Source organism: Plasmodium vivax, chromosome 5 (genome assembly GCF_000002415.2).
Source record: "Plasmodium vivax chromosome 5, whole genome shotgun sequence".
NCBI classification, from domain to species: domain Eukaryota; phylum Apicomplexa; class Aconoidasida; order Haemosporida; family Plasmodiidae; genus Plasmodium; species Plasmodium vivax.
Window position 1 is genome coordinate 214,155 of NC_009910.1, and position 14,288 is coordinate 228,442.

The 14,288-nt window shown below is 50.7% G+C and overlaps 4 protein-coding genes across 4 annotated transcripts, besides 19 other annotated features; 1 reads left to right on the top strand and 3 right to left on the bottom strand.

The window, feature by feature from the left end:
* The first annotated feature begins 799 nt into the window (after positions 1 to 799).
* Positions 800 to 830: a microsatellite.
* A 307-nt stretch (positions 831 to 1,137) lies between these two features.
* Positions 1,138 to 3,270, bottom strand: PVX_089000 (hypothetical protein; the record flags this gene model as incomplete). The annotated part of the gene is made up of 2 exons (XM_001614841.1): positions 1,138 to 2,171; positions 2,964 to 3,270. The coding sequence occupies 2 exons, from the start codon at positions 3,268 to 3,270 to the stop codon at positions 1,138 to 1,140; spliced, it is 1,341 nt and encodes a 446-aa protein (XP_001614891.1).
* Positions 1,919 to 1,943: a microsatellite.
* Positions 3,187 to 3,211: a microsatellite.
* Positions 3,271 to 3,512: 242 nt separating the features above from the next.
* PVX_089005 (hypothetical protein) lies at positions 3,513 to 4,740 on the bottom strand (the record flags this gene model as incomplete). The annotated part of the gene is made up of 2 exons (XM_001614842.1): positions 3,513 to 3,679; positions 3,810 to 4,740. 2 exons carry the CDS (start codon positions 4,738 to 4,740, stop codon positions 3,513 to 3,515), a joined length of 1,098 nt encoding a protein of 365 aa, XP_001614892.1.
* Positions 4,228 to 4,250: a microsatellite.
* Positions 4,657 to 4,691: a microsatellite.
* Positions 4,741 to 5,606: 866 nt separating the features above from the next.
* Positions 5,607 to 5,675: a microsatellite.
* Positions 5,672 to 9,351, bottom strand: PVX_089010 (translation initiation factor IF-2, putative; the record flags this gene model as incomplete). The annotated part of the gene is made up of 1 exon (XM_001614843.1): positions 5,672 to 9,351. Exon 1 carries the CDS (start codon positions 9,164 to 9,166, stop codon positions 5,672 to 5,674), a length of 3,495 nt encoding a protein of 1,164 aa, XP_001614893.1. The 5' UTR covers positions 9,167 to 9,351.
* Positions 7,501 to 7,540: a repeat region.
* Positions 7,707 to 7,728: a microsatellite.
* Positions 7,781 to 7,801: a microsatellite.
* Positions 8,223 to 8,242: a microsatellite.
* Positions 8,485 to 8,513: a microsatellite.
* Positions 8,966 to 9,071: a microsatellite.
* Positions 9,352 to 10,307: 956 nt separating the features above from the next.
* PVX_089015 (hypothetical protein, conserved) lies at positions 10,308 to 13,853 on the top strand (the record flags this gene model as incomplete). The annotated part of the gene is made up of 1 exon (XM_001614844.1): positions 10,308 to 13,853. One exon carries the CDS (start codon positions 10,308 to 10,310, stop codon positions 13,851 to 13,853), a length of 3,546 nt encoding a protein of 1,181 aa, XP_001614894.1.
* Positions 10,487 to 10,513: a microsatellite.
* Positions 11,390 to 11,413: a microsatellite.
* Positions 11,533 to 11,552: a microsatellite.
* Positions 12,989 to 13,012: a microsatellite.
* Positions 13,711 to 13,864: a microsatellite.
* Positions 13,865 to 14,135: 271 nt separating this feature from the next.
* Positions 14,136 to 14,163: a microsatellite.
* Positions 14,164 to 14,275: 112 nt separating this feature from the next.
* Positions 14,276 to 14,288: part of a microsatellite that runs on past the window's edge.

Here is a 14,288-nt window from a genome sequence, read left to right on the forward strand (position 1 = left end):
TGTTAAAGAAATGAGCCGCGCGACTGCGCCAGAATTCTTATGCCCGCCATTCTGCTTGCTTTCCCTTTTTTGAGAAAGTGAAAAGTTGACCGGTCGACCAGCGCGAAGGTGATCATCCGTATCTTTTTCGCCAAAGGGGGAAGAGGGACCCAAAAAAAAAGAAAAAAAGAAAGAAAGCGACACCCCCAATTAGGATAATGCAAAAAAAGGGAGCCACTACCACAGTTGGGTTATTTGCCCCCCATTGGGGAAACAATGCCGCGGGGGCAGATTCCAGTTCGATTTTTCGAAGGGGCTAATAAATGGAGAGATGAAGAGATGAAGCGGTGAAGCGGTGGCGAGGTGGACGAAATGGAAAAGGGGACAACGCGAGACCTTAACGCGGTATGATAGCCGCCCCACCATGGCCATCGCTGCAAAGGAGCTACATTTTTATGGCAAACTGGTTTGCTCCAAAACTGCTGCGAGAAGAAACGAACTCATCGCGTCCGCAGTTAGGGAGTCTCCCACTCTGCTGATCATTCGATATGTCTCCTTTTTTTAACCCCTCACCTTCCACGTTACAGTGGCGAAGATGTAAAAAAGAAAAAACAAATATTAACACATATATGTACATACATATACATATGTATGTATACATAGGCATAGTCTCCCACGGAGAAGACACAACTGAGCGCCCTGCGGAGGCTCCTGAAAGTTCCACCCAGTACGCACCGCTTTCCAAGTTGCGAGCGAATTTGCTTTTTTCTCCCTCCCCAGCTGCGCATATACGGGAGGGCCCCATTTTAAGGCCACACAAAACAACGGTGCCGCTTGGATCGGTTGGAAAAATGTCACGGCGGGCGGAGGTACTCACATGTGCACGTATGGGCGCAGCGACTGGAGGGGTGCAATACAGGGAAAGGGTGAAAAAAAAAAAAAGAAAAAACACCCTTCCGAGGGGTAGGCACAACGTTAACACGCAGCTGTGGACGCCCCGCCAAGGCGCACTTCCTCATGGAAAGAAAACACCCATTTGTAAAGCGGCCCTCATGCATGCGTGTGGAGACTCCCACGGGTTATCGTTCAGGCAGGGGAGAGACAGACAGAGGGGGAAGAAAAAGAAAAAAGCAAAAGGCACACCGTCAACATGCACCGTCAAGCCTTCTTTATCCGCCAAGTGCTATTGTATAAAAAGGGGTCATACACCAAGCGCGAGTCGTCTCTCCGTAGCTTCTTAATTATGGATGGCCAAGCGTATTTAACTTTTCTTTTGGTCCGTAGCTCGTATTTTTTTATGTGCGTACTCTGTAGGTTCACGTTGCCAAACTGGTTGTCCTGAATGGGCCCGTCCTCTCGGCTGCCTCCACCCGCGTGCATCGCATGAGTGAGCTGCTCCACCTGGGTCAGCCGTTCCACCTGCGTCATCTCCGCCACCCCGGTCAGCTGCTCCACCTGCGGTATGCCCAAATTTCGAAGGTCACTCCAGAACAGGTTGGCCGAATTGCTCTCGTAGTACTTTTGCACATTAAGTATTTTTTTTTTTTTTTTTTTTCTTTTCTGCTTGTTTGTCCCACTGAACTCCTTTTGGCTGCTGCTGTTCTTCTCCTTTTTCTTCTTCCGATTGGGCGGTGCATCGTTTGGGTTGCTTCCGTCTGCACTTCGATGGCAATGGTAGTCCTTGCTACTCTCCTGAGAGGGCCTATCAACGTTACGGTCTTCACTTCGCATGCTGCTTGTGCTTCCCATGATGATTCCTTCGAGGCTGTTTTGCTCCTCCTGGGGGAAGACGCAAATTTGTTCATCCTTGCTAGACACATGATACACTCTGCGGCCCTGTTCGCTCCCATTTGAGTTCCCAAACTTGTTGGCTTCGCAAAACAGGTGGCTGCTCTTTCCAGGAGCGACTCTTTGGACCGTCTCTCTTTCGTCCCCCCTAGGGTCCTCTTCGCGCGGTGGTCCATCATTCGAGTGGTCTACTTCACCGTTCAAGCGGCTGACCCCCTTTCGCTTACGCTCCTGCTTACGCGTATGCTTCTCCTTCTTCCCATCACCACTTCCAACCGCACAGTCGGGGAGGCTGCCGCGCACCCACTGGGGGCTCGCGTCCACGTCTATGTAGTTCGACGCCAGCTGGTTGTCCAGCACGTTCCGGACGTTCACAACTTTGCACGCCTCGTCGGGTGGGCGGTCTTCGCGAGGGCGTCCACCGCGAAGGAGTTCACCGCAAAGGCATCCACAGCATCTGCAACCACAGCATCCGCATCCATAGCACCCCCATCCACAGCATCTGTAACCACAGGCACCGCGCCCTTCGCATTCCCCACCCCCTCGAGCAGCAAAAGCGCAATCTGGCGCCTCCCCGTTCACTCCCACATGGTCGGGGGGGCCTTCCCCCGGGAGGAACGCCGAAAAGGCTCGATCAGACTCAGGAGGGCAAGCGGCGCAGGGGGGGAGAACACCATACGAACGAGCATTCGACTTAACCAAATATAACCAGCTGGAAGGCCCCCCCAGATGAGGAGGACTCACTTGAGCTAACCTTCGTTCGAAGCAGCCGTTCCATGTCTCACCCTGAGTAGGGTGCCCAAGGGGGTAGATGTGGATGCCATTCCGTGGGGAAGCGCAGTCGTGATGGGGCACTGCAAAGGCCCCGCCAATCTGCCCCCCGCAGCTCACCCCGTTGCGAATCGTTTCCGTGCTCCCGTCGACGGAGGCACATTTCCCTTCCAACGAGGATATGCTGTCTTGCACGTTCGTCTCACCATCGTTGCAGTTTTTACAGTCACCTCTCGCGTCATTGCTCCAGGGGTGAGAGTGGCGGTCCCCTCGTGAGCACATGCCTCTCCGGTTCACATGCTTGCCATCCCACGAGGGACCCCATCTTGCCTCATTACAAAGCGATTCATCTGTCGAGTGGAAGGTGTAGCAACAATTTGTATGTGCCAAAGAGTGGGGGCAACATCGTGGCTGCCCTTCCTCACCACTTGGCACCATATTGTCCATCCGTAGCTGGTTGCTACCTCTCCTGTGAAAGTCATTCCCGCAGGAGTTCATCAAAAGGGTAAAATAGGCCTCTGACAGCGCTCTGTTATTTCGCCTGAACAGGTCATACAGTCTGCACTGGTTGCAATTGGGCATATGGCCACCTCTACAATCACAAATGGGGTTCCTTTTTTTTGCAACTTTGTGAAGGCAACCGCAGGTCGTCGTCATGTTACCACTTGATGGGGCGTCTTCACATTTGAAACTTCCCATCGAGTGGCAATTCGTGCGTGTGCCCCTCGCCATTTCGAGCGAACTAACACAATCGCAACATCCTCCGTGGGGTGCACTTTCCATGTCTCCAACGATTGGTCCATTTCGCCTGACTTTTTTTTTTTTTTTTTTTCTCTTGCCCAGCACAGGGTTGTAAAAAAGCGCCCTCCTCAGTGAGCAGCCGGAAGATGCCTCTTTCATTTGTTCGCGGTAAATGGTGGTGTTTGCATTTCGGGCGTTTCCAGCTTTGGGGGTCTCAATAGGGGGGTTGCCAGTTACATGGTCCCCAACAGTGCCTTCTCCTTCTTCTTCTCCTCCTTCTTCTCCTTCTTCTCCTTCCTCTCCTTCTTCTCCTTCCTCTCCTTCTTCTCCTCTTTCTGGTGTGTCTCCCCCGAGGGAGTACCCCTCAGGGAATGCCCCCAACCGGGTTGGCGCAAGCTCGCTGTCCACGTTGGGGCGATGGAGGCAATCCTGCCACCTCTGAAGCCAACCCTGCCACTGCATAAGCCAATCCTGCGTTGCCTCTGCAGAGCATTCGTTTTTCTGGCCCTCCATTTTAGACACCCCCTCACTTCCCCCTGACAGGGGAGGCACTACCCCCTTTGCCGAGCCGAGCGAACTGTCCGATAGGTTTAAGTCTGCAAAATGATCAGAAGATGAGTCGGACGTTTTGTCTTTCTGGGGACTTTCTTTCTGCTCACTCGGATGGGTTTTCCCCACATGGTTGTTTAGCTCCTTTGGAGAGACAGACGAGCAGGCACTATTTGCTACATGTGGATGCCCCCCAGGGGAGGAGCATTCCCAATTGGAGGGAATCACATCCGTCTTCTCCCCCTCCAGCGAGTCTTCTTCCTTCCCTTTGATAAAACTCCCGCTCGAGTCCCCACTATCATCACCTGTGAAAGTGGCGCCACTGATCCGTTCGCGCATGTTCCGCTTTACCTCTTCTTCCCTTGTGTAGGGGTCCACGTGCTTCATTTCGTTTGTCGGGGAAATGCCCCCATTTGGCCCTTCTCCTATTATGGGCGATTCGTTAATACACTCATTAGCAAACGTGTCGTTGCTGCTTGAATGGTCTGGCGGTTCTCCCCCCTCTTGAATCACTCCCTTGGAAGCACCCCCCCCTGTAAGTGAATACCCCCCGCGCGAACTACGCAAACTGCGCAAACTGCACACACTACACAAACTACGCACACTACGCACAGTATCGTTTAATATATCTGTGTTGAGCAACCGTCCGTCGTTTTTCTCCTCCTCCTCCTTCTCCTCCTCTGGCTTGCTGTCTTTCCCTCTCAAGCACAATGAACTGCCTTCCTCACATCGATCGGAACCCCTTTTGTAATTCTCCTTTGCGTCATCTGGGCTTCCCCCCTTCGATGGGGTGCCCAATTCGTGTAGTCCATCACTGGGGGGCTTCAATTCTTGGACGACGCCTTCGTAAAAGAAAATGATTTGCCTCGGGCTGTTCACCCCCCCTGCATCTTCGCATAGAGAAGTCGCCATGCTGCTCAAATGGCAGAGGGGATTTCACTCAACCAGCACAGATTTGACTTAACGCGAAATGAAAACGCGTTGGACGGAGTATCCCCTCTGTGAAAGTAAACTCACAAAAGGTAATCAATCAAAAAGGGGACAACCCGAATGGACAAACTGCTTCAGTGAAGACAGACACAAAGGGTGGGGCCAAGACGTAGAAGTATACCCCCCCAAAAAAAATGGGAAGTACCCAAATGGCCACATGCACCAAGTGAACACGAGGGAGTATTCACCACCCGCTTGACAGGAATATCCCCTCTTCACAAAGAAGGGGAAAAAAAAAAACAGGAAATGAAAAAAAGGCTTTCCAGAAAATGTCTAGCCGGTTTACTAGTCATGTCTACCTCATCAGAACAGACGCGAGGTTACAAAAATGGCATTTTGGAAAAAAAAAAAAAAAAAAAGACCCAGCGGTGACGTGGCTACCTTTTAGGTAGGCCACATTTGAAGGAATGAAAAGGGGAAAAAAGGGGAAGCAGTTAAACGAAAAAATAATCGCAACAAAGCAGTGACGCGGCGAAGCAGCAAAACGGGGAAGTAACCGCAACAAAGCAGTAACGCGGTGAAACCGCAGAGAGGGGAAACAAAATTGCAGACGAACGAGCACCAGTATGCGGGAAATCCAGGCAAACTCCGCTAAAAGGTGTTCACTTCACGCGCAAAAAATGCTCCATATGCACACGCACGTGCACACGCGGGGGGGTGTAAGCGAGTCCCCATGTGTACGTACAGCCCGCGCGGAACGGAAGTGCGCGGAGTGGGGGTCTTCGAAAGGGCAGCAGCATGGTGCAAGGTGCATGGAGGTAGCGTATGGGGGCTTCTCCGCTTCTCCCCCTCTTCACTTCTCCCCCTCTCCGCTTCTCCCCCTCTCCGCTTCTCCCCTCTCCACACCGCCCAGTCAGACGGCCAAGTCGAAACTCCTCACCCGGCTGAAGAGCGGCGCACGGGGGACCTTCCTGCAGGCCACGATCTCGTCGCCCACCTGGAAGTCCTCCGACGGGGTGTTAAAAATGATGGAGTTTACGGAGCAGTCCTTGCCCAGCTCGGTGGTGCTTTCCTTATTCTTCTGCATAGACAGAACGGAGAGCCTCTTATGAATAACCTGTTTGTTCCTCAAAACGGTGAAGAAGTGACTGACGCTGCACGCCCCCTCCTTAATCGAAACGGACAAGACTCTTTTCCTCTTCGCCTTATTCTTCTTCAGCGTGTAGAACCCAGTCTTATTAACAACCATCCTGGAAACGGGTTCATACAGATGTAGCGAATCAAAATAAAAATTGCAAATCGTTTCTAAGTCCTCAAATAATTTGTAAATAATAGTGTGGGTCCTCAAAATGGCTCCGTTCTCTTCAACACTCAGCTGTACACTTCTCTCTACGTCCACATTAAAGGCAATTAAAAATACGGGCTTCACATCACTGCAGTGTTTCAAATCGTTGAGGTTAAAAGGGCCGACTCCTTTGGACACAACTCGGAATGGTTCCCAACCGTCGAAAAGGTTTCTACTCTCCAGCATGTCATCTGCTAGCTTATTCCTCTTCACGTAATTTCTCTCCAAAAAGTTGTTAATGTCGCAATATTTTTCCCTTTTTTCCTTTTTTCTGTACTCGGCGATTCCTTCGAGGATGGCTTCTACGCTGCCTTCGTCCCCCGCTTTGATTATCAGCTGCACTTGGGGGAGCTTCGGCAGGGGGGGCAGCCCGCCGCAAACGCCGCTATCCCCGCTAACGCCGCCAACTCCGCTAACGCCGCCAACTCCGCTAATTGCGTTACCCATCTGGCTGTACTGCGCCAGCTTCAGCTTGTACCTCGCGACCCGCTGGGCGCTCCGCAAGCTGCTCATTTCGAAGACGAGGTCCCCGTAGTTGACGCCGCCATCCTGTGCGAGCGAAATGGGGCTAACGATTTGGACCACCTCGGACGGGTAGGCCTCCCTCACCAACTGGTTATTGCAGTTGTAGATCTGCTTCACCTTTGTGTACGTGTGGCCGATGAGGAGATAAGAATTTACTTTTAGGGTGCCCGATTTGCACACCATGGTGAGCAGTTTCCCCCTGGACGGATGGACCTTCTTCTCCAGCACGTAGGCACAGCAGAGGCTCCCATAATCGCACAGTAGATTTAGGGAATCGCTCATCTGTAGAATACACCTTTGCAACATATCAATATTTATACCCTCCTTTGCAGAAATGGGAACGATTGGGACGTTTCCATTTTCTTCCAACTGCGTTACGACATCATATGCTACTAACGATTTGGAGATGCTTCCCAAATCGGACCCAAATTTATCCATCTTATTTGCCGCAATAATAAATGGAATGTTAAATTTTTTGGCTAGCTGAATGCACTCCACCGTTTCACTCATAATACCATCATCTAGAGAGATGACTAGGATAATCAAATCGGTGCACTGAGCACACCTTTGTCTAATTTTCTTAAAAACGGAATGTCCCGGGGTATCCAAAAAGGTTATCTTCCTCTTCGTCTCTTTATCTACGACTTCAAACGCTCCTAACTTTTGTGTAATTCCTCCAATTTCATTTTGAGCCACGTTAGAATTTCGGAACCTATCCAGCAGAGTTGTCTTCCCGTGGTCTACATGTCCTAGGATAGTCACAACGGGGTTGCGCCTCTTCAAATTGATATGGCTGTACTTCAGTTTATCTAGCAGACCTAACTCTTCGCAAATCAGCTCCGCTACCTCCTTCTCCAATTTTGTGTATTTCGTGATGTGCTCATTATCTAGAATGAACTTACCCACATTTATAATCTTTTCTACCTCCGTGCCCACATGCTGGCTCAGTGCCTCAACAGTTATGTTGTTACTGTCTAGATGTTCAAACTGCAGGATGGATTCTCTGCCCTTTGGTGGGGGCTGCCCTTTTCCCCTTTGCGTGGAGTTCGCCCGGTTAACTTGGTTTACCCCTCTATCTGGTGTATGAGCATCTCCACCTACGATGGTACGCATCAGGGGGGTTGCCCCAGCTGGGTCATCCACAAGGGGGTTTCTATCAACTGTTGATACTTCTTCCCCTGCGGAGAAGCTGCTCCCCATCACATGGGAGTTCTTCTTCTTCTCCTCCCTCAGGTTCTGCAAAATGTACGAGATGGAATCTTCCCCTTGGCTGTCTACCCCTCCATACAACGACGTGCTGTTCATTTTTTCAAAAATTTTGAAACCTTGCAGAGGGTTCTCTCTGCGGTTAGATGAGTTTCCCTCAAGTGCTTTTCCCCTCCTGCTACTTCTATCCGTTTCTTCCATTGGGGTTTTCCTCGTTTGAGATTTGTCCTCCGAAAGGGTTGCCTTCCCCCTTGGGGTATCCCCTAAAGGGCTAGCCAAACTGGCATCTTCCCTTTTCCCCCAACTTTGCAAATGGTCTGCGAAGAAGGGCGTATCCTCCGCTGCCTCGCCAAATGCGTCACCCCTGCTGTAGTTGCCAGTGTCCCCAGGGTAGGCGGCGTCACCAAGAGCTGCAGCATCTACCGCATTGCCTTTGCGTGGCCCCTTGAAAGCAGGGTGACCCGCGCTAACTTCTCCATTAGGGGGTGCCCCCCAAAGGGAACCACTTCTCTTGGCCTTCTCCAACAGGGTGGCATTGCTGCAAAGGGATTCTTCCGCGTCTACCCCGCGATTTACCCCTTCCATGTGTGCCCCGCTTGGGGTGAGGACCCCTACACTGGCAGTATCCCCCCTTTGGCACACACCGGAGCGGCCCGCATCTTCCCCTTTGACGCTCTCATCATTTCCCCCGAGCGAATTTAAAAACATACTCATGTACTTTTCCTTCAAATGCGAATCGTAGTAACTCATATGGTCACTGAAAAAGGAAGTCACTTTGCAAATTTCGTCTCTTTTTGTTTTTTTCATTTTACTAAAAATGGCGCTCTTTTGGGAGCCTTTTTTTTCTTCACTTTTTGGAGGCGCGTTCTTCTGCAAGGGGTTGCTTTGTGGGGATGGGGTAGTCCCACCAAAGCTGCCGGGAAAACTGCCGGGAAAAGTGCCAGCAAAAGTGCCAGCAAACGTGCCACCCACCTTGCCGCCAAACGGGCCGCCCAAACCGCCCTGCGCTGATGCGACCCCCTCTGGCAGAATCCTTTTCCAGGGAACCAACTTGCTCCTCGGCTTAAGCGGGCTAAAGGGTAGCGTATTCACGTCTATTTTGGGGGCCCTATGCGGAAGGCCCAGACAAGCATCTGTTTTGCAATTTAATTCCTTCAGTTCTCTATCGTACCGTTTGGAGGCCTCGATAATTTCCCTCAATTTCTCCGCCGCCTTCCTGTTCAGGTCATCCTTCATAATTCTGCCGCTCTCCGTCTTCACCCCATTTTTCAGCACGTGTTCGTAGATCCACAGGTTGGGGTCTTCGAACCGCTTCACCCTGGGTTTGGTCATCTGGGGGGGGTGCTTCTGACGATGCCCCTCAGATGAAGCAGCCTTGGGGAGATGTCTATCTCGAATCAGCTGCGCCGCCTCCCGCTCTTCCGCATAACCTCGCGGAGTGACAGGATGAAGATTATGGCTCCGCCGTTCGGTCGGTCGGGATTTCTCTCACGAGGGGAAGGGATGAGTAAGCACATAAAAAATACTCCCCGAAAATGGCCGCTGAGAAGCAGTGTGATAGCAAAAAAAAAAAAAAACCAATGCGCGTACGCATAGCTGTACATTTGCCAACTGGCACGTGCCCCTTCTCTCCCTCGCCGCTGCTTCAACTTGGCGACTTTCTAAACGCACGAAGTTTCCAGCGCCATCGAGAAGCTGTGCATCTAGAGAAACTCATCCGAAAAAAAAAAAAACATTCACTTTATTTTCACTTTACTTTGACCATCTGCTCATGTGGGGCCCGACGCGCAGCTCCCACGCAGAAGGGAAAGGTGCCATATAATATATCTCGGCTATCTTTTCCAAAGGGGCCCCATCGCAAATTTTATTTTCCCTTAGAGCTGCTCAAACGGCGCAAAATATGCACGTCGCGCTGCATCCTCATTTTCCCTTTATTGGGATGGCCTAAATTTTATAACCTACGTTCTACGTTGTTCTTTGCTTCACCATTATTTTTGCCGCAGAGCTGCGGGGTAATTTGTTGCAGCTCCGCTGTGCTGGGTTTTGCCATTTTTTGAGATATTTCCGTTTTTTTTTTGATTTTTTCGATTTTTCCCATTTTTCCGACTCTTCCGATTGTTCCCTTTTTTTTCCCTTTTTTGGCTGCCGCGGACCAACCCTGCAGGTCACCGCAAACAAAGCCAGCCCTCTCTTCGGCGAAGCAGCGGGTGGCAGCCCCACCCCTGAATGCGCATCCGGGGGGCGCGGAGGGCCACCATTCTCCGCGGCTCGTCTGAGCGCTGCGCAGAACAAGCACAAACGGAAGTGCATTCGTACGTACGTTCGTACATACGCGCTGCATACTTGCATGTAGTTTAGTCCCGCTCCCTCCCTCTGTGAGAAGCGCGTGACTCGTTCTGCAACCCAGCCCCGGCTGCTTTCTAACTTGGAGCGGCGGAGCTGGAATTACCTCATACTAGCGGCCGCACCAAAAATGAAAGTCAAGAAGGCGCGCACGAAGGGAGGCCCCGCCCGCGCGGGCAAGGGGGGGAAGAAGCTTGCCAGGGGGGAGAAGAAGCTTTCCAAGGGGGGGAAGAAGCTCTCCAAGGGGGGGAAGCAGCTCTCCAAGGGGAGCAGCGCCCAGTCTCGAGTCCCACAAAGGAAGGCCCAAGTGACCCTCTCGGGGCCAAAAAAAGCAGCTTCCATGGTGAAGAAGCCCGTTCGAAGCGCAGGCAGTAAGAGGTACAGTTGGCTGTTCGAAAAGGAGGGGGAGAAGACCCAACCCGCTGCCACGAAGGGGAGAAAAATCGCACGCTCCGGTGGAGACGGCCCCGATAGCGATGAGGAGGATGCGGAAAGTGCAGCAAGAAGTGCAGGCAGCAGTGCAGTCAGAAACGCACGCGAGGGAGAGGCCAAGGGGAAGAAAAAATTCGTCCTGTACAAGAACAAAAAGGGGAAGAAAAGCAAAGGAAAAGGCAGAGGAATGCTGGCCTGCTTCCACCACCTGGGCCTGAGCGAAAACATGTGCAGAAGCATATCGAGCAACTTGAAGTACAACCGGCCCACGGACATCCAAAAGCTGTGCATCCCCAAGATAGTGAGCGGGAGGGACGTCATCTGCATAAGCAAAACGGGCACGGGGAAATCGCTGGTGTATGTAAGCACCCTGGTAGATTTGCTAGCCGAGCACAGCCAATTTTTCGGAGTCAGAGGCCTAGTGCTGGTGCCCACGAAGGAGCTAGCCATTCAGATATTCAAATTGTCAAAAAAAATTTGCAAAAATTTTTTTAATTTAAAAATAAATGTAATAATCGGTGGAATTAATTTGAACAAGCAGTTTGATATGCTGAAGGAAAATCTAGACATCCTCATATGTACCCCTGGAAGACTCAGCTTCATATTAAAGGAAACCAATTTAAGTTTGGAGAAGGTGCAAATGCTAATCATTGATGAAGCGGATCGACTGTTGGAATTAAATTATTTTAATGACATGAATAACATTTATAAAAGTTTGCATCGCACAGACAAGCAGACGTTACTAATCAGCGCAACTCTTCCAACGGATGTTCAAAATTATTTCAAACTGAAATTAAATAATCCGGAAGTGTTGTCCCTTAGCTCAGATAACTCGATAAGCGAAAAAATGAAATTACATTTTTTATTTACCAGATCGTATGAGAAGTATGGAGTTTTAATTAAACTTATTTTTCTTTTTAAAAAAAAAAATTTGGGAAAAACTCTGATTTTTTTTTGCACAAAATATCATATTTTATTTTTTTCCAAAATATTATCTTCTTTAAAAATTGCGCATGCCATCTTGTATGGAAATTCAGACACCTCCTTTCGCTTCGATCAAATTAAAAAGTTTACTAACACTCAGGAGATACAGTTTTTGCTCGTGACTGATGTTGCTGCCCGGGGGATAAACATCACCAGTGTCCAGAACGTTATAAACTACAGCTTGCCCTTTTCCCCCAAACTTTTTATTCACCGCGTCGGTCGCGCCTGCAGGGATGACGCCATGCCCGCGGGCTACGCGGTGTCCCTCGTCACCTTCCAGGACGTCCTCTACGCCTACGAGATATGCTTCTTCATCGGCAAGCGGCTCAAGTTTTTCAGGCGCCGCGGAGAGGCCACAGAGGGGAGCCAGCCCGCGGAGACCACCAAACGGAAGGAACTCACAGACGCAGCCGACGCCGCCAACGCCGCCAACACCGCCAACGCCGCCAACACCGCCAACGCCGCCAACACCGCCAACGCCGCTAACATCGCCGACGTCGTCTACCTCGGCGCGCTGAACCACGTCAGCGACTACGTCGAACTGGTAGACAATCAGAAGAGCGCAGACGAGGAGCTGCTCTCCCTCAACAAGAGCATCCAGGCCTCCTACAAGCTGTATTACGCCATGAGGCCCAAAGTGTCCAAATACGCCAGCACAAAGTGCGTCAACAGAATTAACAAAATCGGAGGGGTCTACAGGCTCTGCTTGTTCTATCACCCGGATGAGATATATGAGGATGGTCCCTCCTATGGGGCAGGAGAGGAGGTTCCCCCGAGTGGGCAGCAGCCCGCGCAAGTGGAGGGCACTCCAGTCGATGGGGAAGCAGACGGGAAAGAAGTCCCCAATGCGGATGAACCACACGTGAAAGAAGTCGCCAAAGCGGGTGAACCGGACGGTAAAGAAGCCATCAAGGCGGATGAACCACACGTGAAAGAAGTCGCCAAAGCGGATGTACCATACGGGAAAGAAGCCTCCAACGCGGGGGACCCCCCTGGAGGAGCCCTCGCCGAGCCGAAGACCTACACCCACAACGAAGTCATGACGATCATCCACAACTTCCAAAGCAACGACAGCGGGAAGGTGAAAGGAATATCAGAAGACATCAAAGATAAGCTGAACAAGCTGAAGGTGAAGATGCACACGAGTAGGCGCAGCCGAAGTGGAGAGGCCACGGACGACATGGAAGAACTCATGGGCGCCCTTGCCATGGGCCTCTCCGACCACGAGCATGATAGCGACTACGAATTGGAGCGGCTGTGGGGGGACCGTCAAAATGGTAGCGCCGCCCAGTCGGAAGAAAGCAGCAAGCCGAAGAAAATGAGCAAAAGGGCCTTAAAAAAGAAGAAGAAGGAGGAGCAGCAACAGCAGCGACAGCAGCAACAGCAGCAGGAGGAGGAAGCCCCCCCAAACGGAGGCACCAAACGAACCTCTATCAACCTCCCCTTTGATGATATATTAAAAAAAATTAACGAAAAAAAAATAAAACAAGAAACAGCCGCAGCCTTTGCCATCAAAACCCCAGGATTCGATTTACCCCCAGATGAGGAAGAAGAATTAAACAAACAGAGATTTATAAAAAAAAAAGTTTGGGACATGAGGAAGAGGAAGTTTGTCTTGCAAGAAATAGACACCTTCCAAAGTGATGGCTTCAAAAAGGACAGGCGGAAGGATGTCGGGGCATCAGCAAAGGGTAGCCACGGAGAAGGTGCCGCAGCCGAACCCACCAGCAACCTTTACCACAAATGGGTGAAGCGCACAAAGAATCGAATCAAAAATGTAGGAGAGTTGGAAGATGAAAGAAATCAAAAAGGAAGAAACGGTTTTGTGAAGACCAAACGGGAGAACCGCCTCTCCCGAGATGATGCCACAAGTAACCACCTGGGCGAAGAAAAAGAGATGCACTTGCAAATGCTGAAGCAGAACCATCCGGAAATTACCAATGCGTTGTCCAAGGGAGGTAAACTGACTAAGAAGCAACAGAGGCTATACAAGAAGTACCTCTCGGGTAGGTACATGGAGCCAGAAGCCAACTCTGCTTTGCATAAAAGTTTGCCACAAATGCAGAAGGAGAAGGCCAAGATGCTACAGAAGAAACTAAGAACAGATAAAAACTTTAGGGTGAAATATGCTCGCATGAAGAAGAAGCGGCACGAGCAGAAGCTGCGGGAAAAGGAGAACCTGAAGAGCGCCCGCGCGCGCTCTCTCGCCATTGTTAAGAGGAAGAAAATTGGCAAGCGGGGGGGCTCGGCGCGCAAGTGAGGCGATTCGAAGTGAAGCCAAGCAAGGTTTGAGCAGCGGAGGGGCGAAGCGTTAAAAGGGCCAAAAACGCTAAAAGGGCTAAAATCGCTAAAAGGGCTAAAATCGCTAAAATGGCTAAAAGGGCTAAAATGGCTAAAATGGCTAAAATGGCTAAAATGGCTAAAATGGCTAAAATGGCTAAAATCGCTGAAAGCGCGAACAAGACATTTTGAGTGTGCACAGATGAACCGCGCGGGAGACCGCCTCGCTCGCGCCGTGGCAGCATGCACCCCATGGTTCCATCCCAAATGAAGCGAAACGAAACACAGTTGTTAAAATGCCCCTTCAGAATGGAAAAAAAAAAAAAAAAAAAAACGCGCAAAAAGGAGGAGCCCTTCCCACTTGCGGCGTATTTTGCGTACAGAAAAAAGGGTACTAAACAAATGAGGACAAAAA